This window comes from Fusarium subglutinans, assembly GCF_013396075.1.
Source record: "Fusarium subglutinans strain NRRL 66333 chromosome Unknown NRRL66333_c0000044, whole genome shotgun sequence".
In the NCBI taxonomy this organism is placed as follows: domain Eukaryota; kingdom Fungi; phylum Ascomycota; class Sordariomycetes; order Hypocreales; family Nectriaceae; genus Fusarium; species Fusarium subglutinans.
Genome location: NW_023502107.1, coordinates 173,711 through 197,962, shown reverse-complemented (window position 1 = coordinate 197,962; position 24,252 = coordinate 173,711). Strand labels below are relative to the sequence as shown.

At 49.1% G+C, this 24,252-nt stretch overlaps 5 protein-coding genes across 5 annotated transcripts; 1 reads left to right on the top strand and 4 right to left on the bottom strand.

Annotated features, from left to right (window-relative positions):
- Nucleotides 1-3,486: 3,486 nt before the first annotated feature.
- On the bottom strand, nucleotides 3,487-9,669 carry FSUBG_4912 (DNA helicase INO80; the record flags this gene model as incomplete). The annotated part of the gene is made up of 4 exons (XM_036682952.1): nucleotides 3,487-3,656; nucleotides 3,707-8,201; nucleotides 8,253-8,555; nucleotides 8,911-9,669. The coding sequence occupies 4 exons, from the start codon at nucleotides 9,667-9,669 to the stop codon at nucleotides 3,487-3,489; spliced, it is 5,727 nt and encodes a 1,908-aa protein (XP_036539598.1).
- Nucleotides 9,670-12,323: 2,654 nt separating this feature from the next.
- On the bottom strand, nucleotides 12,324-14,275 carry FSUBG_4911 (ABC transporter ATP-binding ARB1; the record flags this gene model as incomplete). The annotated part of the gene is made up of 3 exons (XM_036682951.1): nucleotides 12,324-12,450; nucleotides 12,498-13,639; nucleotides 13,688-14,275. The coding sequence occupies 3 exons, from the start codon at nucleotides 14,273-14,275 to the stop codon at nucleotides 12,324-12,326; spliced, it is 1,857 nt and encodes a 618-aa protein (XP_036539597.1).
- Nucleotides 14,276-15,471: 1,196 nt separating this feature from the next.
- FSUBG_4910 (uncharacterized protein) lies at nucleotides 15,472-16,128 on the bottom strand (the record flags this gene model as incomplete). Its single annotated transcript, XM_036682950.1, has 1 exon — nucleotides 15,472-16,128. One exon carries the CDS (start codon nucleotides 16,126-16,128, stop codon nucleotides 15,472-15,474), a length of 657 nt encoding a protein of 218 aa, XP_036539596.1.
- Nucleotides 16,129-20,624: 4,496 nt separating this feature from the next.
- FSUBG_4909 (beta (1-3) glucanosyltransferase gel3p) lies at nucleotides 20,625-22,296 on the top strand (the record flags this gene model as incomplete). The annotated part of the gene is made up of 2 exons (XM_036682948.1): nucleotides 20,625-20,699; nucleotides 20,749-22,296. The coding sequence occupies 2 exons, from the start codon at nucleotides 20,625-20,627 to the stop codon at nucleotides 22,294-22,296; spliced, it is 1,623 nt and encodes a 540-aa protein (XP_036539595.1).
- Nucleotides 22,297-23,348: 1,052 nt separating this feature from the next.
- FSUBG_4908 (uncharacterized protein) lies at nucleotides 23,349-23,966 on the bottom strand (the record flags this gene model as incomplete). Its single annotated transcript, XM_036682947.1, has 2 exons — nucleotides 23,349-23,762; nucleotides 23,925-23,966. 2 exons carry the CDS (start codon nucleotides 23,964-23,966, stop codon nucleotides 23,349-23,351), a joined length of 456 nt encoding a protein of 151 aa, XP_036539594.1.
- Between the last annotated feature and the right edge of the window lie 286 nt (nucleotides 23,967-24,252).

The window sequence follows — 24,252 nt, the reverse complement described above, 5'->3', positions numbered from 1 at the left end:
TCATTTCATCCATTCAGGCGTTGTTTGCGTCTTACCACGCATTTATATGTCAAGTTTCGTCTGTTCCACCATCATCTCCTTTTTGATGATAGGATGAAAGACCCATCGTTCAATTTGAGGAAGTAGACTCTCCTGATTGAAGCCTCAATGGCCGAGTTCCCGGTTGAGGTCACCGGCTTGCAGCATTGTTCTCTCGCAGATCATGTGTGATCATTAGACGATAAGCAAGGAGTTGAGTAATCATTATCACCTTATTCAAAGTTAACACCTAAGCTTAAACCCCAACTCGAGAGGCCCATTAGTACAGAACCTCTCTTATCCTAGGTGACAAAGGGAAATCGATCTAAAGTGTCAGTACTGCGTTCTGGCACTGATTCAGCAGTGCTGAATCTAGCTGACGTTCTCGACCCCTGTATTATAAGCAGCACCATCCGGTATGGTGTAGTGGCTAACATTTCGCGCTCTCATAACCTGAGAGATCAAGTACCGCGGAGCCCAGGGTTCGATTCCCTGTACCGGAGTCTCTTTTTAATGCTTTTGTAAGCTGGTCTTGATGGGATGATAGATGGTGTTAAAGACCAGAGTCATGATCCTTTTTTGTTAATAGACAACAATGCTGGTATACGTGGTCGAAGGAACTAGTAAGGGCCTGCCTGGTTGGCAATTAGTGTTAGTAGGCTATTGAGAAACAGGCCGAGGAGTATGTATGTCATGGGCAAGAGATGAAAGAGAGACTCCGTATGTGAATCTCGCGATTGCTTACGAGGGGACCTGCCATTCTGAGCAGTGATGTTTGAAGTTGATCAATTGAGTTCTTGCCCCACTACAAATGAACTACAAACTCAACTCCTCCATCAACTTCATCACCATGTCTGTCTGAGTGGACTGAGAGTTTTGGTAGCACTCCTCTATATCATTCTGCAATTTCGTCCAGTCGCGAACATGGCATTTGCCTTTGCAGACAGCTGGCAAGCGATATGTAAAATGTATCCAAGACGACCTGGAGAGCCTCGCCTGCATGTGCTCCCTTGTCTACGCGAAAGTCATCCTGGATACTGCGCTTTACTCTGTCTTTTAACTGAGAGTTCTGCCCAAGAGGAGCCCGTCTCTTGGCTCACTCCTCACAAGGCCCGGCATTCAGCACGCAGTATGGACAATACTAGTCTTGCTGTGTCAACAACAGCAAGCAGAGTCTGCGCTGCACGACAACCAAGCCGCAGAATGTGGTGTTCCTCAGTTAGCATGAAAAGCCAAATCCCCGCATACATGAAGTTGCTTTTAAACTTATAACATGTACGTCTATCAAAGTCAGCGTCAGTAAAGGGCAACATATCTATAACCTCAGACAAACTGTGCCTGTGCTTCTTTAACGCCCACCTGTTCATTCGTCCTATCCTTTCTTCGCTCCTTATCCCTTATGAGCGACGTCTTGCCAATGATCCATTTTCTACAAGCAAGTGCATAGACCAAATCAGGCCTGTCTGTGGCCAGATGTCTTTTGCTTTCTGAGCATATTAGACAATATTTACCTCAAGATCTACATTACCTCCACCCTTGTTATTTTATCACAGTCTTTCACATTCATGACCAAAAAGATATCTCTTAGAAAAGCAAAAGATATAGGTCTCCGGTACAGGGAATCGAACCCTGGGCTCCGCGGAACTAGTCCCTCAAGTTATGAGAGCGCGAAATGTTAGCCACTACACCATACCGGATGATGATTCGTTGGAGTTTGGGCCTCCAATCGAGCGACAACAGCACGGTGGTGTTGAGCTGGGAGTAACGACTCAGTTTCGTCCTCGTTGGCCGGTCACGCATGTCTCTGCTAGACTCAAGTGTAACATACAGTTCTCTATTATCACACGCGATGTCACATGTGGGTGGATATGTGGCAGTTGCAGGTTGCCAGCACGCCCATGTTGGTGACCTGCATAAGTTGTTGATCAGATATTGGTCAGGAGAGGTTGTCGCATCATGATACCGGAGGGTATGTAAAATAAAGTAGAAGATTGGGAGCCAGTTCCATATCCATCGACGGTGTTTTCATATTCCGATTCAAATCGCCGTTTGTGTTTGTTGCATCCAGAACCGCTTGGAACTGGGTACTTCACAGCTCTTGTGAGCATGGACAGACAAAAGGGCTTGTGCTCTGAATCTGACTGCTTTCTATTCTTACTGTATCTCTTATTATCAACTGTTATATCGTGCTCGGAGGAGGTCCCCCGGCCATGAACGATATCGGCAACTCACAGCATGTCAGTCTTTGATCTGCAGAGCCTTGTTTCCTTGCGGCCATTCAAATCAAACACATGTTCATCTAGTATTAGCTGTAAGGGTTCGAAAATCGGTATAACAAGTTGTCCCTCTTGATTGTGTGATCGGTAATCAACGAGTGGCAACGGGGAGGTCTGCCAGGTAAGTTTCTCAGTAAGCTCAACATAACACGAAAGAATATATAATGATAGATAACGGCAAGTGACATTATTAGAAGTATTACATATACACCGCATTTATAGCCTGTTGGAAAAGGTCAATGTTGGTTATATAGGTAGGTTAGCGTAGGAGAGGAGACAGAACAATACTGGGTGGGATAAGAGCTTGGCTTCAAGATGTAGTAACAGCAACGCCAGACCAGAGAACTATATACAACCAACCGCAACCACTATCGCAAAATATTAATTCGTCAATAACGTTTTAACTCTTCTATTAGTAGTTATTACTACTATATAATTTGCCCACACCCGCCGTATCACAAGCCCTCTTATTCTCGCTTCCTTAAGTTCATCCATCATATCAAGTTTAATCAGCACAGCGCTGCGACGATCCCATCTCTTGCCTCTGCTTTATTATACCAACATTAAAAATTAGATATTATTAAATACAAGCAGCCAGTAACAAGCCAGGCAAACAGCAACAGTCTGCTAATCATTCCAGCACCCAACCCACCAGATCTCCGTCCCCATCGATCACAGCAATCAGCAAAAAGAAATCATTAACGCCAGCAAAAGATATAAACTCCGGTACAGGGAATCGAACCCTGGGCAGGGACCTGGGCTCCGCGGTACTGATCCCTCAGCTTAGAAGATGAGAGCGCGAAATGTTAGCCACTACACCATACCGGACGATCAGGCTTGTGATTGTTGAGGTGGGCAGCGCTACCGCGACTCATTCACACAGCACCAACAACAACGCCGAGACATACACAGACACAATTGCACACGACAGACACATATACTTTGTTACCCTCCGTCTATAGTAATAATACATGCCTCTGTTCCAAGACGATGCTTTGCTGCCCTGCTATAGTTTATCGGCATTTTCACTTCCAACTCCCCCTATTGACGGTTCCTTCGCCATGACAACATTGAAAAAGAAAAAGCGTAGCAGATACATGAATAACTCCCTTCGTCTTCCCGTGAGCCTATGCGGCTCTAAAGTCTTGCGTTTGATATTACAAGCGTTGCTAGTTGACGCTATCCACCTCCCTTACTCCATCATACCATCAGCAATCGCTAACCTTTGCTTCGCCGTCTTGGCTCGCTTTGTCCCCTTTTTGCCCTTCTTGCCTTTGCTGTCGCTGTCACCAGGTGTGGCTGCGGTAGCTGGTGTTGCTGTACCAGATAGGCCCTTGGATCCATCGTCAAAGTTACCCTCGCCTGACATATGTTAGCTTGGAATCAAAGATTCGTTTGGACTTTATGCTCACCTTCATGATACATCTCATCCAGACTGGCCGCGTTCTCGGCCTTACGTCGCTTGCCACCCTTCTTCTTTTGCTGCTTCTCAAGCTCGCCTGATTCAAGAAGCTCCTTTTCGCGGCGCTCGATCATCTCAGCTTGCTCGTCGTCGGCAAGCCACATAGCAATGTCACGGTTGCGGTTCTCGGGAGCACGACGGCCAGAGAAATCAACGCTTGCACCGCCACCCTGGATGACGACACGTTGAACCTCTTCCTTCTGCATCGCTCTCTTACGGATGCGCTCTTCGATTGTGCCGCGCGTGATGAGACGATAGACTGTGACCTGCTTGGTCTGACCCAGACGATGTGCTCGATCCATGGCTTGCGAATCGATTGTAGGGTTCCAATCGGAGTCGTAGAAGATGACAGTATCGGCGGATGTAAGGTTGATACCGAGACCACCAGCACGTGTAGACAGAAGGAAAATGAAGATCTCGGGGCGGGTCTGGAAGTCGTGCACAGTGTCTCGTCGATCTTCCAGTTTAGTAGAACCATCCAGTCGGCAGTATTTGTAGTTGCGGTAAGTCAAGTACTCTTCCATCATGTCGATCATGCGAGTCATCTGGAAGTAGAGAAGTACACGATGACCCTCGCTCTTGAGTTTGAACAGCAGTTCATCAAGCTTAGCCAGCTTGCCACTGTCAGTAACAAAGCGCCGCATGGAAGGAACAGAGATGTTGGTAAAGCCCTTCTTCTCATGATCAGGCTTAGGCAACATCTCGCGAGTGGGCCATAACTCCATGGGAAGCTTCTTCTCCACGAGAGCCTTCTCCTCAAAGAAGGTAGGGCCATAGAGAATCTTGCGGATTGGTGCGTTAAACAAGGCTTCGCTACGTTCGGCCTCAGAGCCCCAACTGCGGCAAGACACCTGGATTGGAGGTGCTGAAGCACGAGGTCTACCAGCAGGTTCAAGGCGGCCGAGACCAGACTCATTATAGTCTGATTGCGCGACATTCATCAACTGGGTCAAGACACCTTCGTTGGTAATGTCCGCTAGAGGCTTTCGGTTCTGTCGCGCCTGGATCTGGAAAAGGGCATGAGCAGGAGTGTAGTTCTGATCCTCAGTATCAGTGTAGGCCACATTCATGTATCCAAGTCTGTCGCGTTTCTGAAGCTCCTTGGCCGCTCGGACAATCAAGCTTTGGTGCGTGGCCTCATAAGCCTCGTAGGGAGAGGTGTCAGCAAACCTAAGCCATGAAAATGCTTTTGATCCATCGCAGCTCTCGCGGATGTTGTCTGGGCTCCAGACATTCATCATGTGGTTCAATACCTGGTTTTTCCAGCCTGCAACCTGACTATCCGGGCCAGCCTTGTTGATTCGGCCTCCATTTCTCCAAATGAGGCGAGGGAGCTCGTATTCGATCAAGTTGCGACTCGAGTAACCCACGGCAACTTCGCTACCCTCGCGGACAAACGACGCGGTCTCAGCAAAGTAGGCGCAAGCAAATGGCGAATTAACCTCGGCGCGCTCGAAAAGATCAGGATGGTTACAGACCTTTCGGAACTGCATAACTAAGTTCATCAGTGTACCTGAATCCTGGTCGTCGCCCATGGTAGCCTTTTCAACGAGATCCATAATGTTAATCTGGTTTCGAAGATTACTGTAATAGGCGCGTTGTCTGTAAGTGAGATCACAGAAGATATCCATCTCAATCTTGTCACCGAGCTCCTTCTGCACATGCTTCTTGACACGACGAAGCATGAAAGGCTTAAGAATCATGTGCAGACGCTTGAGCTGATCCTCATTGAGCTTGGTATTACTTTGCGCGTGAGACTCAATATCTTTGGAGAACCATTCGCTGAACTCGTCGTGTGAGTCGAAGAGTGACGGCATGATGAAATGCAGAAGTGCCCAAAGTTCTTGCATGTTGTTCTGGATGGGTGTACCAGTGAGAAGCAAGCGGTTTCGGCAGTGGAAGTTGAGCAAAGCCTTCCAACGAGAACTTTGAGAACTCTTGATGGCTTGTGCTTCATCAAGAATCATGTATTGCCATCTCATCTTCTGGAAGTAGGCCACATCAGAAACAACCAGCTGATACGAAGTAACACAAACGTGGAAAGGAGCGTCTTTTCGGTATGTCGTATGCTTACGATCCCAGAACTTTCGGAGAACCTTTCGGTCGTTGGCACCACCCCAGTACGGGAGAATCTTGAACTCAGGGACGAACTTGGCGATTTCTTGCTGCCAGTTGTGCAGAGTAGACGCAGGGGCAACAACAAGGAAGGGCCCCCAAATATCGTGCTTCTCGGCAAGGTAAGCCATGACGGAGATGGACTGAACAGTCTTTCCGAGACCCATTTCATCTGCCAAAATACCGTTGATACCCTGCTCGTATAGATTGACAAGCCAGTTGAGACCCTTGAGCTGGTATTCCTTGAGTTGGGCATTGATAAGCTTCGGCTGTTCGATCTCGACGTCGCCCAGTCCTGTGGGGTTCTGGAAGTTCATCTCGCCCTCTTCATCCATGTCAAGACCCTGGTTGTTGAAGTCACGGGCCTTCTTCTGAGCCTCAGCGATGGCATTCTGAGCGTTGGCCATAGCAGCAGCACGGAGAGCCTCTTCGCTGCCCTCCTCGAAATCAAGGTTCTCGAAGTTGGTAACCTTACCAGTGACTGGTCCTGTCGGCTCATCGATGTCGAGTTTCTGCTGGTCAATCTGATGGGCGTCCTTGGCGACATCCGGGTTGTCGGTACTTCGTTCCACCTCATCAGTCTTAATCTTCTTGCCGATAAAGTGAGAGTACAGCTCAGTCTGAGAGATTAGGAAGTTAAGCTTTCTCTTTTGACGTGCAGCTTCACGGTCGGCTTCTTCCTTTCGGGCATTTTCGATCTCCTGCTTCTCAGCAGCCTTGCGGAGATCTCGTTCTTCTCGCTCGTTGCGTTTCCAAAAGCCCATCATGTCACGCATAACACGCTTTGCTCGAGCTTGGAGATCTTTGGTGCCCTTATTTGTCCGTAATTGCCAGCGCTTTGCTTCCTTCGATGCCAAGATGGCTGTCTTTTTGAGATTTGAGGCTTTTGTGGCATAAGAGTCCACCGCAAGCTTGAAGGTCTTGTTGACATCTTTACGAGCCATGTCTCGCCAAATCTGGTCGTAGATTTGGTTGTAGCCCTTGGACATGAACCGTTTCTCGTTGTCGGGGATGTCATCGACCTTCTCCTTGTCTTTGTCTTTGCTCTTCTTGGTTTTCTTCTCGACAGGCTCGTCTTCGGTCTTGTCGCCGTCGTCCTTGTCTTTCTCTGTCTCAGCAGAAGGATCCTTCTTGGTTTTCTTGATCTTGATTCGGACGCGGTTCTCTTCTTTGGTTGGTAGTTCCTCTCCGGCATCAAGAGCGGCTTGAGCGGCTTCGGCAGAATCCTTTTCAGCCTGTTTTTGCTCCTTGGACTTCTTGAGACGAGGTCCACTACGGCCCTTGCCCTTTCGCTTGCCAGATGGCGTGCCTGCTTCCCCAGATTCCACATCAGAAGCCTGGAATGAAGACATGGTGCCACCCTCCAGATTAAGTTCCAAATTACGGGCAGGACCCTTGATACCTTTCTGGAGAATGAGTTTCGTCTGCTGTGCCTTCTTACTGGCGCGTTCAGCATCTCGAAGATGTTTCTGCCGTTCGGTTTCGTCTTCAGCAGCCTCGGCACGAGCCAGAGCTGCTTCTTTCTGTTCCATGGTAACAGCCATTGACTTCTCACGTCGTCGCTTGCGCTGCATATCCTTCTTGCGCTCCTTTTCGGCGTAAACTTCTTGTTCACGGACCTCATGGAGTGCTTCGTCGTAAAACACGTCGTCGTAGCGTCGTTTACCGAGTTCTGCGTGGAGTACGAGCTTCTTGCCGGTTGAAGTCGCAAAAGCGGTACGCCGGGAGAGACCATGTTCCAGGTCAAGTTGGTCCATTACGCGTCGTCGCTTCTGAGCTCGCTCCTTGTACTGTTGCTGATCAAATTCGTCGGGTTCCAGATTTGAAGCCCTGTTGTCAATCTGTGTCTCGGCGTTCTGAATCTTCTTCTCCATCTCTGCTGACCAAGTCTTTGGCTTGGGCAGGCCATTTGCTTGTCGCTTAGCGGGAAGTCGAGGTGTTGGCGATTCCTTCTTAATCGATAATCTGCGACCATTCTTAGGCGTAGCGGCATCTCGAATATCAGAAGCACGGCCTTTTGTTGACTTTCGACCTCCCCGCTTCTTGGCAGGAGGCTCTCTTTCTTTGTCTCTACCAGGGAAAGGTTCGGGCTCAGTCTCGACATCTTTTTCAACCTCTGTGTCGTGATCCGCTTCGGGCTCTAGTGAGCGTTTTGTCTGTTTTGGTTCCCGCGAGTCGCGCTTCGGTTCTCGATCACGTTTGGAATCTCGCTCTTGCTTGATTTCTACTTCGGCTTCTCGTGAAATCAGAGGCGATTGTTCTTTAGGTTTTCGAGCGGGCTCAGAGCTGGAAAGGATGCTGTCAAAAGACATTGGGTTTGCTCTTGATGTCTGCAATGGTATTAGTACAAATGAACATTCTGTATATTGGTTAGCACCTACGCTTGCCGATGCCGGCTTTGGAGGTGATGGAGCTGCAAGATCAGACTTGTAGGGTGTAAGGGCAGAAGCCCCGTTGGTCGTAGAACTCATGTTGGCCGTAGCACTATGTCTCGCACTTGGAGAAGCGAGTAGAGGTTGTCGCCCCGGAGGGCTGAGAGAACCAGCTGGAGGATTCTGATGCGAATGCGATGCTGGACTTCGCGGCCGACTATATGATGGACCTCGTGGAGATGTGTAAGAGCCGTTATAATATGAAGGAGTACTTTGTTCGGCAGATTGCGAATAAGGGTACGGGTCGCGAGTCTGTTGTGTAAGAAGAGAAAAATTAGCTCCACGTCAGCAAGCTTTGTGGTTGTTTAGGTCCTGGTCGGAACAGAAGGAGGTTGTGCGACGGAGTTAAGGGTGATGATGAAATTAAAAGGTGTTGCGATAGTGACAGTTTGATGGGAAATTAAGCTTGATAAGCGTAAGGGAAGGGAGCAGGCATTGATGGCCTGGACGTGATGGGTGAAGATCTCGATGATCAAGACAGAATTGAAGGATGATGATGATGGGGAAGAGGAAAACCAAGGGACGTCGGGTGCAATCAATCAAATCGAGTCCGGGCGAGACGAGACGAGAGTCAAAGACAAAAAAAGAGTGGATTTGCCCCCCTTACCTTTGGAGTGCCAACCGGGGGCGCGTTGGCGTTGGCGTTGGCGTTGTGCCAGGAGGCTCCAGGCGTCGCCGCGTCAGAAACTCGACGTTCCTTTGTTGTATCAGTCGTAGGGTCGTAAAAACCTCGCGATGCAGGTTTGGTTTCACGCGGTATATAAATGTCGTGGTTCGACCCGGGAGGGTAGTATGCAACAGGAGGGTGCAGCGGCGACACGGGCGGAGGACCAGCAGGCGGTGGTGCTGGAGGTTGACGATGATGCTGCTGCTGCTGATGAAGTCCTGCTGCTGACGATCCGGGTGATGATGAGTTGAGGCCTACAGGAGGTGGAAGTGATGGAGCGACGGGGCCGCCGGGTGCGCCCGTGGACGATGACATGTAGGGATTGGGCAATGCTGGACGAGGCGGGGATTGAAGGGAATGGCCGGCACTTGGAGTGTTTTGATGGCTGTGGCTATGACTATGGCTATGGCCGTTGGGAGATGTAAAGGGAGGAGGACGGTATTCTGACTTGGGTGAGCGCAGACTAAAGGTGGAGTGCTGATGCACATTCGCGCCGCCTGCATTCGATGAGGCTGTCGCCGTTTCTCCAACTATAGGCCCAGGTCCAGCTGAGTCACCGTCGCGCCTATTGTTGTGGTGATGGTGATGATGGTGGTGATGATGATGGTGATGCGGACGGGAGTCTCGATCATCATCTCCACCATCTTCTCTTTGTGGTGGCCGCTGCAGCACCGAGGAGTTATAGCCGTTCTGATCCATGGTGATTGATGGTCTAGCGCCTGAATGGCAGACAGAACAAAGCTAAACACCCGAGAGAGCAGGGAATGTGTTATAGTCGGACGGCCGGTGGTAATCAAGCTTGAGAACCCATGTGCTCGACAAGCAACGATGCGACGACGGTTATTTGAGGGGGGTTAATGTGTCCGGTACAAGATGCGCAGTCGATCAAACAGAGTTTCGCGATGCGCACGCGAGGCTGTGTGAGGAATCGTTACGTTGCGTTGCGCTGGGTTGCAGGCTGAGTTGCGATGCGATGCGATTCGCAGGTCGCGATCGGTGATGCAGCGAACTGCGACAGAGGTACGTGTGGGATGAAAACAATGGACAGTGATGGATCGCGACAATGTCAGGTCTAGGTTGAGCCCCAATCCAAGGCAAGTCGAAAGAGGATGCCCTGGCTGGGGGGGCAAAGTGTTTTGGTGTGGAGGTGTTGGTAGCGTGGCGCTGGGATACGGCGATGCAAGCGGCAGTCGAGATGGGGGAAGGGGATGCGAGACAGGGTTACTATACTGAAGTTTGGATGTACTGAGAGTCTCGAGAGATATGGAAGTTTAAGAGGGGGATAAAGGTAAATGGATTAGCAGACAGAGCTACAGTAAAGTGTAATAACAGCCCCGGGGAAAAGGATTATGACAATGTGAATGGTAAGAGAGAATCAGAAGGATCGGGGGAACAACAAAGTGGAGTGGAGTTTGTTCTAGAGCTGGAGGTTAACCAAAATGAGGTGGTGATGGCGGGAGCTGGAGTGACAGCCCCAACCCAGTCAATCAACACTCAAGCAAGACAAGGTACGGATACCCGGTAAGGCAAAGCGAGCCCAGGCGAGCCGAGTTTATAGGTACCTAGTGAACCAATGGTTCAAGCAAAAGATACGAGTACTTGCTGATGATAATTACAGCGTCTGTCTGCATTAATCAGGGCATATCCTGTGATGAACAATGACGACGACGGTGGTGTGGGCGGCAGTGGAGAAAACAAAGCCTATTGACACGGCGGGAGAGAGAGACAAGAGGAGGTGATGCAGAAGCTGATCAAGGGACGGCGATGCAATCGAGGAGCTGCACGAACGGGGGGTCCTAGGGGGTTTGACGTGCTAAAATACCACCACTGAAATGAGATTTGCTTGCACAACAAGATCGAGTCAACGGCGAAGCAATCACAGCGATTATTTTTGTAATTGTGTATCACCGACCCGTCCGAGGCACGATTCCCTAAAGAGGAATTGGTGATAGGTTCAATGTGAATTTGGGGCTATAAGTCAGTGCCTAGGTATACTCTGCCAGGTGTTGAGTCACTGAATGTGACAGTGTCTGGCGGTATCAGATGCGTTGATCAGGCTGTCGTCTTAAAACCCTCATAGTAATGACGGCAAAATTCAAGTGCGTGCGTGCGTGCGAATACAGCTCCATCCAAATCAAGGCACACGCGAACACGATGTTCACTCAGATTCCGCGTCAGACTCGTTTCTCACTCTATTTTTTCAGGTCCCAACTCCCAAGTCTCGTTCCCCTGTCCCGTTGGCCCCCGTACCATGTGGGTCTGACTCAACACTAAACTCTACAGCGTTAACCCCGTTTTGGAGTCAATCAGCCCATCCCCGGCAGCGGGGATAGGTTCCGGAGATCGCTTCAAGATGAAATGTGTGTCATTTCGTGTAGGGTAGAGAAGAGGAATGTTAGCTTTGGACAACCACATTATTCAGTATAATGAGAAAACTCTTTCTGTAGTGATCTGGTGGTGTTAATAGACTTGGGAACATCATTTGCTCGAGTTTCTCCGACGGCAGGCGAGTGACGGTGAGACAAGCGTTGTAAGGCTGAAGTTCATTTAGCCGGTTCATTCTCAGCCTCGACAACCATATCCAAAGAACACAAACGAGTAATTAGACCAATTGCCAATTGTTAGATACATTCAATATGGACGAAGCGGACTTGAAAAATCTTACCATGATGTGAACACAACTATCCAATTTAAATTCATTATCAACACCATAAATTTTGGCCTATCGATCACAACTCCCGTGCGCTCTTTACAGTCTAACGTCCGCCTCGAGTCTTGCCACGCTTTCTCAAATCACAACTGGCACACATCTACGAAGAATGATTTCAGCAAATAGCAAAATCACATAAACGCAAGTAATTATTATGGAATCCATTTATTCGTACTCAAGGCTTTAAAAACAGCCAGACCTAATGAAAAAGAAAATCTATCCGTGAACGCTTCCGGGCCTCTCTACTGAGGCCGTGCCCATGCGTCCTGCAGCGTCGCTCGTCGTGACCGTCTCGTTCCATCATAAGGTATCAAATATCCTGATGGTCTAGCCACCCGCGCCGCCGCCGCTTTAAACCCATGAAAATACCCACATGATTGCCAATGGCACTCTCATCAACTTTTTGTGGATTCAATATCCTCTCTAGGGGAGCAAAGAAAACTCAGGACCTCGATCCTAAACGACAAAAAGACTTAGGTAACTTAGTATAAGTTTAGGATAGTCTTAGTGTCGCTTTTGCTGAGTTTATTTTGACACATTGTATCAAGGTCCGATGTTTTCTTGCCCCACGAGGCCTCTATAGTCAATTTCCTTTCATGCATTCATGCCAGATAAAATAAAAAATCGTAAAAACTTTTTCGCCTTAGACTGCTCCGGCGCTGATCATCTTCTTTCGGAGGTAGTTCTTGTACTCGGAGATGGAACCGTCCCATGTACGGATAGTCTGGTTCTCGCAGACGAGAATCTGCTTGGCAATCTTGTCAAGCAATCTATTGTCGTTAGTCATCATTCATTATAATCAGATTATGGTGCTTACCGGAAATCGTGAGAAACGACGATAACACCTCCGCTGAAGGCATTGATGGCATCTGCCAAACTGTCAATGGTAGGAATATCCAGACCGTTGGTAGGCTCGTCAAGAAGCAACATGTTGGGGCTCTCAATAGCCAACAGAGCAAACACGATACGACTCTTCTGACCCTCAGACAGAGTACCCATCAGGGCAGTCTGGGAGTCACCGCTGAGGCCGTATTTGCCGAGCTGCTGACGCCAGTACTGGTAGTCCTGAGACTTCTCACTGTACTTGTCACGAACGAAGTCGAGAGCAGACTTTGTCAAGTCAAGCTGCTCGGAACTGTGCTGAGAGTAGAGACCAAGCTTCAAGTGAGTGTGTCGGGTAACGACACCGCCTGTGGGAGAAAGCTTGCCAGTCATGAGGCGGAGCAGAGTAGACTTGCCCACACCGTTGGGGCCGACAAGGGCAGTTCGGGAGTCCATGTCGAAACCAAGGTCGAGGTTGCGGTACAGATCATCCTCAGGCTTGCCAGAGTAAGAGAAGGTGACGTTATCGAATGACAGGACGGGGGGAGGGAGCTTATCAACATCGGCGAAACGGAAAGTGAAGACACGGTCCTGCTCGACAGGCTGGATGAAACCATCGGCCTCCATCTTGTCTAGAATCTTCTGTCGGGATTTGGCCTGTCGGACCAAGTTGGCGTAGGTACCAGCGCTGGCAATGAACTTCTTGATGTGAACAATCTCATCCTGCTGCTTTTGGTAGGCCTTCATCTGGTTGGTCTCGTTCTCGGTTCGAGTCTTGTTGTAAGAGTCGTAGTTACCACCATAGTAGACGAGCTGCCTGCCTCGCATGTCAATCATATTGGAGCAAACACCGTTGAGGAAATCCATGGAGTGGGAGACGAGGACGAGAGTTCGCTCCCACTTCTTGAGGTACTCCTCGAGCCACACACAGGCCTCCAAATCCAAATGGGCAGTGGGGTCATCGAGAAGGAGAACGGAGGGCTTGACGAAGAGGGCCTTGGCAAGGGCTACACGCATACGCCAACCACCAGACATGTCCTTGGTCTTCTTGTGGATGGTCTTCTTGTTGAAACCGAGACCAGTCAGGATAAGGGAAGCACGGGTAGCGAATGTTGAGGGATCAAGCTTATCCATGTGCTGTAAAATGTTAGTTTGGTACGTTGACACTGTTGTGGGGTAACTCACCTCGTAAAGATCGAGGAGAACAGGGCTCTCAGGGCCCTCGTCCTCGAGAAGCTTCTCAGCCTGATGGTCGAGACGCTCCAGCTCCAGCTCAGCCTCTCGGACGACCCACTCAAGGGCACCGAGGTCACTGGGAGGAGCACCCTCGTTGAGAAGGTAGAGATCGAGATGCTCAGGAATGGGGTACTCGCGGGCGGCGATGGCCTTGAGGAAAGTAGACTTTCCGCAACCGTTCTCACCGAGAAGACCGTATCGTCGACCGTAGGTGAGTTCTAGAGTGGAATCGGTGATAAGGACTCGACCATGGAAGACCAGAGAGGTACTGGTAATCTTGACGTCCTTGCTGGTTTGAGTAGAGGCGAGAACACCGGTGGTGACACGGTCGGAAATACCGTGCTTGTCCATCTGCTCGGCGAGACGCTTCACCTCGTCGAGCTTTGCGCCTGAAGTCGCGGGGGCATCATCGTCCTTGATGGGGTTGCCGTGGGCATCGAGCTCAGGCTCCTCAGACTTCTTGCCCTTCTTGCCCTTGAGCTTGCCCTCGGCAGCCTTCTTGGCGAGACGCTTCTCCTTGGATGAAGAGGGGGCCATGATGATGCGTGTGTAGGAAAGGAAAAAAAGACCGCGGGGTTGAAAGAACGGGAACTGTCGGCGGGGTGAGGATGTCCGTCTAAGAAATCAAGTCCAAACCGGGGTATATGAGTTGGTTGGAAAATGACCGTTCGATGAAGAGGGAGGAAGAAGAGAGTGAGATGGAAAAGCTAAGTTGATCTGACCGACAAAGAAAAACCAGCCAAGCAAATAACAACGAGTGTGGCGGTTCCAGTCAGTTCCTGGTTCACTTCTACAGTGGTTGTGCCCAGAGGAAGGCGGGGTGAATTTTTTAATTTTGGTGGGGCAGATACAGATTTTTTGACTGACGACAGAGTCAGGCACCAACTAAGGCACCAAGATGTGTTATTTCCGATAAGCTGCGAGTGTGATGAGTCCAATCTATAGAATATTGTTGATAACTGAGTTAGTATATAAGGAAACCAACTTGCTTAGGCTCTATTGTCAACTTATTCTGCGCTTTTGCGGTAAATTGATGTTATCTTTCTCTATCAACCCCAAACTTTTAATATTTTTTTTTCTTACCTGACGTCATCAATCCGTTCACTATGATTGGCTGTTGAGTTTCAGGATTTTCACACTGCCCGCCATCTTCTTCTCATGCAGGCAACCTTGAAGGCCCTTGAAAGACGGCGAATCCGTAGTTTTGCATACAAACTCATAATTCTCGGTTGGATGTATGGTCTCGGACTTACCGGCCGAGTTGTTGAAACCTACGAGTCAACTTTGCCTCTTTGCAGTAACTCACCACTATCTGAGGCGCTGTCACCTGAAGATGAGACTGCCGCCTGTTGCGCCTGGAAATAGCCGCTGCCTCCATCCTTGTGCTTGTGTATCAGGTATTTACACTGTCCGCAATCGAACTTGTCACTTATCATGATGGACTGAAGCTGATGCTCGCCTCGTGCGATACCACTCCTTTTGATGCCACATAGAGGGAATTAACCTGATAGCCAAGCGACTACGTCCAAAGTACGCCCAGCTTGGGATATCCTCACCATCATACCTCTCCAATCATGGCGATGCCATATAGAATAAGTTTCTGTTCATAGAACTTATTTTGTTGTTTTGATCATTAACTAGATTGCGTCACAGATATAGGCCAGTCTTATTGCTTCATGAAGTCATTTCATCATTGAACAGCCGCTATAGTACAGATAATTTGATCTCCCAAATTAAGAGGAATTCTCGTTGTTAAGAGCATCGAAAGGAGTCTTGCCCTCAAGCTCACTCTGCTTAGGACCAGCATCCCGACCAGCGGCGTTCTGGTTCTGTTGGAACTGTTGTTCGGCAAGTCGGCTAGGGTCATCCTGACTACCAGGCTCGGACTCCAAAGCCTTCTTGAGGCCATCCTTGGTATTAGAGTAGTCAATGCCCTCCTTCAAGTTCTTGCCGTGAGGACCAGATTCCTTGATATACTGGTTGTCGACATAGCTGGGAGCGGTGCCGGCCAGAGACTTGGGAGCAGAATCACTGGACTTTGAGTCCGTTCCGGAAGATTTGGGGGCAGAGTCGCTGGACTTTGGGGCAGCTCCGGAGGACTTGGAGCCAGAGCCGGAGCTGGGAGCGGAAGAGGTATCGGTGTTGCGTCCAGCGCTGGTGTTCTCGGATCTGGAGGTGGGCTGGTTTTCGCCGTGGATGCCCTCGTTGGAGGCGAACTCGCCGCCTTCCTTCAAGGACTCGGCAGCGAGAGACTCATTGGGGACTGTACCAGCACCCTCCTCCTTTACGGGAGCGTTCTGGCCGAGATCGACCTGATCTGTTAGTTCTGATATGACACGAGTCTCGCTAACGCTTACCTTTTGACCGTGGGTGGGGTTCTTGGTAGACATGATGTTTAATGTGTCGAGGGAAAGATGAGTTCGTTTATTTGATTTGGTTGATTAGTATACAGAATATGATTGATACATATGCCATAAGGTTCTTGAGCTCTTTGATATATACAGAGCATAGACTCCATGACATCATGGTGGTGTTTCTTCACTAACGCCTCTAACTAAGACTAAACATGACGCCAAATTACATCATGAAAGGCCCTAGCCACGAGGATTTGGCTTGCAAAACAAGCAAAACAATATAAACCAAGGACCTTTTGCTCGATAAGCGAATGGGTTGGAAAGTTCCACGACAAAGCTTCCCCATAGACATCGAGATCTGAGCTGTAGGTGCCCGAGCCTCACCATGTTGGGTGTAAGACAGCTGATGCATCGCAACATGACACAGACAATGAGTAACGCTAAAATGGTCGGGAGAAGTATAGAAGCTTTAGACTTATAATCTCACCCTTACCGGTATTTCACTTTGTGACAGCGGCATGACGATGTAGATTGGACTCGATGTATCTGCCAGCCTAAAAGAGCATCTTGTCAGACGACACCAACAACACCAAGTCTCCCATGCAAGATACCAGGAATCCCATTTGTCTTTGAGATCTGAAATGGAGCTCCGGAGCTTTTGCACCTGGTTTCCTTATTCCCCGGTTCTTGGGAGACTATATTGGCCACTCATGCATGTCTGTGTAATGCTGCGCGTGGAGAATGGTCTTGGCATGATGAACTCCAAGCTTCATCTTGCTCTCATGAACTGAACGCACTCGCTCCACGTGTTTCCAAAAGAGGTTCAACGAAATAGATCTTGTCTTACAGTTAGTCCCGCAGTGTGTTCTGATTCTGAATTAAGCCCCGAGGATTGAAACCCCTCCCGATGTCATAAACTGGCTTATTCATTCGCGCATATCGCTTGCGACATGGTATGTGGGGATGGTATCAGATTGTGATACTTCGGTTTCGACAGGCGAAGTACGAGACCTTACTTTTGTGCTTATCGGCAAGTGCAATTCCATCTCTTGATGGAAAATTATTCTTGAAACACGCGATTGAGAATAGATAATTGCTTTCTTTTGCAAGTTAGCTGTACAACCTCTGTATAAGTGCGACCAAGCACCGATGTGATAATAATATAAAACAGACTTGATGTAGCATTTCAAGTTCGTGAGAACACATTGTAAGATCTGTACCTTCCTTTAGTTTCTTTGATTCACCGCAATATGAGATTATCAGATAAATTTACCATCCACCATCAAACAGGTATAGTCTGCGCTACAAAGAGACGACGGGATTATCACCAATCCACGACGAAACGCGGATGTTGGCGATATGATAACAAGCCACTGTCTGTCCGTGGTCACTATGATTTAAAAGTAGGCTTTGCCTGATTGTCGAGACTCTCTCACTCGGTTCTGCCTATTAACAACTTTCATCTACCTTGAAAGAACAACTACGAGAGCAGTAGGTCTTATTCAGCCAGATGACACAAACATGTATCTACAGTGTATCAGCGTAAGTTGTACAGTTGCACAATAGTTCATGTGCACTTGAAGACGCATCCATGGCGATATCATGTGACGGTGGTCGAGTGACACTTGTTTGAACATGGCGAGTAGTGAGAGGCCGCACGCGATGTTTCCTGTCTCGGAATGATTAGTGGGCGAATCAAAGGTGTAGTCTACCTCATTAGGTCATTTTTCCAAGGAGGAACACTCAAAAGTTGGCGACTTGAGCCATTGTCAAAGATAGAACATCTCAGCCTCATGCTCCTCATCACCTGACACAGGACTCAAGTGCAGCGGGTCATGATAGAGCTACTTGCGGACTTCTATAGCATGTCTTGACGGCGGTAGGTCTTTAGTAAATCCATCTCTCAAGGTTCGTTCTAATAGATGACGAACTTAATGATCGTTGCCAGGATCTGACGATGCCAAGACTCGTATAAGAGCAGTCATTTCTCACATTCTTAAGGCCAAGTCTGCAGGAAGTCTCGTACGAAAAGAAGCGGAATTTCATTTTTGTAGAGGCATTCTGTTTCTTTGTCTATCTTGTTACTGTATCTAGTTATCTTGCGCGTTCTGCACTTTGACCTTGCTACCAGCATTAGCATCCGTCCTGCTACCATCAATTTGGAGGTCCGCATTAAAGCAAGTTTATTCTTGACACAGACAGACAACCACCACGAAACACTTTGAGATATTAAGCAAGATCTTCGCAAGGCTTTATTGCCAAGCCCTGGGCCAAGGCTGAGATTTCATAGGCGTGACGCAAGTATGAAAGAAACTCAGTCGTGAAGGGTGATATTTGCCACCCTACAGCCGACCGAGACGGCGATTAAGTCGCATGATCGGCCGGTGTGGGACCCATTCAGCGGCGCCGGACCTTTTGATGCATATGAGAGGTCAAATGCTGGCGGCTCGTTGAGCTGAATGGCAAGTGATGGAATAATTGATGCAATAATTGAGCAGGTGAAGTGCAATTAGAGTCATCAGTCTGGCATGCGCCTCACGAGGTTGACAACCATCAGATCGCCCTACGCTAAGGAGAATTATTTAAACAGGGCGATGTCTCTAGCAAGGGCTCTGGGAATAAAACACTTTCGGAACGCGCAATTCACTTGAATCAAGTCCACAAATAATTAAAAATAACAATACGATAAACAATACGGATAACGATGCCGGGAGAACTCGTGTACCACGACGGCCACTATCACCGGACTTCGGCAGACCGGCCGGAACAACGGCATAACCAGAAACGCCCTCAACATGGATTGTTACAGAAGACTCACGATGCCTGGGGTCGAGTCCTCTATGGCGTTGGTAGCGTCTATTACAAGATTCGAGGACAATGAAGGATGGAAGATGATGACGACGCATATACGAGAGAGGAATGGAATCGATGATCAAAAAGAATGAGTGCAACTCGACCCGCCATCAACAGAACCGCACTCCACTGTTGATGTCCCGTCTATCCATCACCAACGTGATCAAGCTTCGAGTTGTCGTCGTCCGAACCACTATATATGATGATGATAGACAGGTCTCAGCGCTGATCAAGGAGAAATAACAAAGAGACCGTCCAAAAATATCACAGTCAAGCTCATGCCAGAACGCAAGCTGGGTCAGGGATGGATATTATGGGCTCCATAGATGTGCACAAGAGTCTATGCTCTGCTTTGCATCGGTTTCAGAGTACGATGGGTGGAGGAACCAACCAGGAAACAGGAGTGAGAGATACAGTGTCCCTGATAGGAATGACACGCGCCACTGAAAGGATTGACGAACCCTTTGAGACAAAGATACCAACCGGGCCGAGCATACACATCCCGGAAGGGAAATCGAAATCAACGCAACACGAACACACGTAAGCTCTTTGTTCGACCCGATGCACCCAATTCGATTCACCCGCCGCCGCCGTTGTTAGCCAACTTCCGAAAACCATCAGCCAAGAGGACAAGACATAGGCATTTAATATCATAATATTGCAATTCCGTATTCATCATGCCAAGTGAACGCGGTCAAGTCGAAAACAATGAGTCCCACCGCAAGCGACTCGAGACAATTTCCCAAGTGTCATTCAATGTCGTATACAGGCTCAAGGCGAGATGCAGAATCAATGGCGGCTCAGTCCAAACCCAGGTGAGACCCCTGATGTTTTGTCGTAGAACGGATATTCGGTGGAGATTGTCCCCTATTCTGTACAGTGCAATCTCGTGACGCACTAACAAACCATGCCCCAGGTGAGGCCAAGCTTTTGCTAAGGCGAGATAGAGCTACGGTGTGCATTGACTCCAAGCACTATACCACCGCCAACAAGATGAGATCCCTCTGCAGCAATCCCTGATTGGCCACGGACGGCGCCGGGCAAGACCCAAACAAGCTTCAATCTCTGAACTGCGCCTCGCAATTGACAGGGGTTCTTTGTCCCGTGGTTGGTTCATTCGTCAATCCTCAAGAGGATCTGCTTGTTTTCGGGGACCGACCACTTCGCCGTAGCAGGCACAGTGCCGCACTTCCACTACAACACAGCCGCTGCCAACCCCTTGCCAGGACAATTAGCGGCTTGAGCAACTGAGGTTCAGGGGGGAGGGGGCCACTCCAGAAGCCCAGGGATGGTCCCGTAGCTAGACTGCTTTAGTGTCAGTGCTAGCCACCCCATGCATTCCATTTTCCATTTACTTTTCAAATCGCCCCATCCCTCGAATTCCATCTTCCTTCTCTCTTCCTTCATCAAACCTTCGCTAACCTTTAATTCTTCAACGCCGTTTTTTCTTATCGGTTCTCGTTACTTTGAGGCCGAACTTTAACTTTTCCCGACACTCATTTACCAACGCTCTTGCTACTCGATCCGATCGCCTCTCTTCCGGCTCATTCGTCGCGAACAAAAGGAAAAAAGGGGTTTCAGCATTCCATCAACAATTTAGGCGTTGAATAAAATCATCGCCTCATTCTAGTCATTCATTACTCTCTGTTCTTTTTACTTGCCGTTTGATACACAACACAATGAAGTTTTCTGCTGCCATTGTCGCTGCGGCGGCCACGGCTGCCAGCGCCAAGCTGGAGCCCATCACCATGAAGGTATGCGCCAGACGTCATGGTATCGCGATTTGATATTGACAATTCTCAGGGATCCAAGCTCTTCTACTCCAACGGAACCCAGTTCTTCATGAAGGGTGTCGCTTACCAACAGGATACTGCCGCCGCTGGTGCTACCAACAGCAAGGAGACCACTTACATTGATCCCCTCGCCGATGAGGATGCTTGCAAGCGTGATATCCCTCTCCTCAAGCAGCTCGGTACCAACATTATCCGAACCTACGCCATCAACCCCAAGGCCGACCACAAGGCCTGCATGCAGCTGCTCGACGATGCTGGAATCTATGTCATCTCTGATCTTTCTGAGCCCAGCGTCTCGATCAACCGTGATGACCCGAAGTGGGATGTTGAGCTGTATGAGCGTTATATCGGAGTCGTTGATGAGCTTGGACAGTACGACAACGTTGTCGGTTTCTTTGCCGGTAACGAAGTCTCCAACAACGTCTCCAACACAGAGGCTTCTGCTTTCGTCAAGGCCGCCGTCCGTGATACCAAGAAGCACATCAAGAGCAAGTTCTCCCGCTGGCTCGGTGTCGGTTACGCTTCCAACGACGATGTCGATATTCGTGAGCAGATTGCCGACTACTTCAACTGCGGTGACGACGACTCCCGCATCGACTACTGGGGCTACAACATCTACTCTTGGTGCGGCAAGAGCAGCATGGAGGACTCTGGTTACACTGACCAGGCCAAGTTCTTTGAGAACTACTCTGTTCCCGTCTTCTTCGCTGAGTATGGTTGCAACGAGCCCGATGGTGCTGCTGGCCGTATTTTCGATGAGACCACCGCCCTGTACGGTGAGAAGGTCATGACCGAAGTCTTCAGCGGTGGTATCGTCTATATGTACTTCCAGGAGGCCAACGACTACGGCCTCGTCAAGATCAACAAGAACGATGATGCTGTCAAGCTCAAGGACTTTTCTCAGCTCCAGAGCAAGGTCAACGCCGCCAAGCCTTCCGGTGTCGAGGAGGACAGCTACAAGCCCACTGGCAAGGCCGCCACCTGCCCTGAGCAGTCCAAGAACTGGCAGGCTAACAGCGTCCTCCCCCCTGTCCCGGACTCCGACCTCTGCGACTGCATGGTCAAGAGCCGAAGCTGTGTCCCTGCTGATAACCTGAAGGCTAAGGACTTCAACGACATCTTCGGTTACATCTGCGGCCAGGACAAGAAGATCTGCACTGCCATCAACGCCAACGCCACTGCCGGTATCTATGGTGCCTACAGCATGTGCTCCGACGAGGCTAAGCTTGCTTACATCCTCGATGCCTACTACGTCTCTCAGAAATCCGCTGCCGATGCTTGTGACTTCAAGGGCAAGGCCACCACTCAGAAGGCCGAGAGCCAGTCCTCTTGCTCCTCTGCCCTCGCCTCCGCCAGCAAGATCAACGAGGAGGTTGCCACTGCCACCCACGCCGTTGCCTCTGAGTCCACCGGTGGTACCAACAGCAGCAGCTCGGACGACGAGAACTTTGGTCTCCAGGCTGCCTCCATCGCCCGCGTCTTCTCCCTCGGTGACTTTGCCGTCGGCGCCTACGTGGCCGTTGCCGGTATTGTCGGTGCCGGTATGGTCCTTCTGTAAAAACGAGGTTCTTGGATGGGCCGATCTTGGTATGATTAAAGTTTCTTGCGGTGGCTTTTTAGGAACGTGCGCTTTTTACTAGTTGTGTTTTTTCCTTTTTGTGTATCTAGCATCGCCGGTGTTGCATGGCTTGTGATTAGAACGAGATAGATGTCTAATGCCATCTTGCGCGATTGCTATGCCAGTCTGTGAAGTGCTTGGGTGAAAATTATACATTTGTAATGTAATAGAGACTACCTTGATCTTGACTCGATGAGAGAACAACTTGCACATGGAGCGGCTTAGGCCTAGTAAATCTTCTATCTCGATGTCGAGTTTCTCAATGCTTACTGGAACACTGTATCTGCACCGTCAAGGCAGTTTGCTACGGCAAGAGCACATCAAAAGGGGGCCAGAAGCCGAGGGCATTGCATTTCCACCGGCTGTGGCTCATCAATAACGAGACATTGGTCGTGAAACTTGAAGTCAATGGTAAGGAGCCTGATTCGATAAGGAGCCCAAACGACTCGGGTGAGGTTGTCCCTGACTGGGTCGTTCTCCGGCTTCCATCGCCAGTTTAATAGTGTCGCAAGTGTTTTCATGCAATAGAGCCAGGAAAGGTCTATGTGATTGAGTTCTTTGCCCAAGTCTTCGACCTTCAGTGACTTGTACCACGGTATAACACAACAATAGCGAGTAGAGTTGAGATACAATGTTTTCCAATCCTCTCCTCCGTCTTGGAATTCGATACGTATCCCAACGCGAAATGCTTGACTCCAAGAGTCAAAAGGACCTATTCTTGAGAGCTGAAGATAGGAGCGAGGAGGCTCGAGGTTAGGATCAATTGTGATCTCGATGATAACGTTGACAGTTGTCCCATCCTCGAGAGGAGTACCTTGTATTGGAAATGATAGCTCGAAAAGACTGATCTTTGAATCCTTGCTCCACCGAGTATGGAAGAGCTGTACACGCAGGCTACGGTCTTGTTTTCGGCGGTAGTTATGCTTCAGCTTGCGTTGTATTCGGAAACTCCAGATGGCGGGTCCGTCAGTTGGTGGTGCTTTTGTTCTGATCTAGACATCGCTCGGGTCTGTGACCTGCAGGAAATCAATGTAGCAGTCGAAATTCTTGAACACGGTGTTGAATAGTAGTCGCGGAGGGTACATCGCATCTTGCACCAAAGGCACCCCTGGCCCTGTGAGGGAAGCTCCAAGTCGAATGTTTTCTAGCGGCACTTGGCACAATCCAGCACGGCCTTCAAGGAGAGTCGTTCCGTATCCTGCCTTGATGCCTTTGTCGGTTCTTCGAAGTAGTTGCACGATCGGGTAGTCGATTAGATTGCCGTCGTCCAAGGAGTTGTTGTTCTTTCCACCCGTATGAATGATACCAAAATCTCCAACCTTGAGAGGAACAAGCCAGAAGGGGCCAGTCTCTTTCTCCAGAGCAGCGGCGGCTTCTTTGCTGAGCGCGCTGATAACCTCGAACGTCTTCTAACGTTCAGGTTGCGCCGGATCGAGCGACTCTTGAGAATCGAGGAATTCTGGCATCCACCAAGGCTCAAGCGGTTGCCCCTGGTTAAACGACATGTTGCTGGTGAAAATGCTAGACTAGATGTTGTAGAGCAGCTGGGTATGAAGAGACAAAAGTACTTCGAAACCAGGGTGACCTGGAAGTCGCCCCTGCGAGAGCATGATCCTCACATAAGATAAGGTAAGGTAGGTAATAATAAATCTTAGATGATCTCTCCATAAACTCCTCATGAGGATCCATAAAATCCTCAATGGTTCTTCGATTATAACGAACCCATCATAAGCTTTATCACTCTTCTAAATCTGTCCTAAGCCTTATGTTCGAGGAGAACGAGGATCCTAAGGCTTAGGACTAAAGTATGGGGGAGAAATAAAGTAGTCAAAGGTATCCTAACTTTGTACTAAAGTATCCTAAGCTTTATAATAAAACAACCTAAACTTATATATG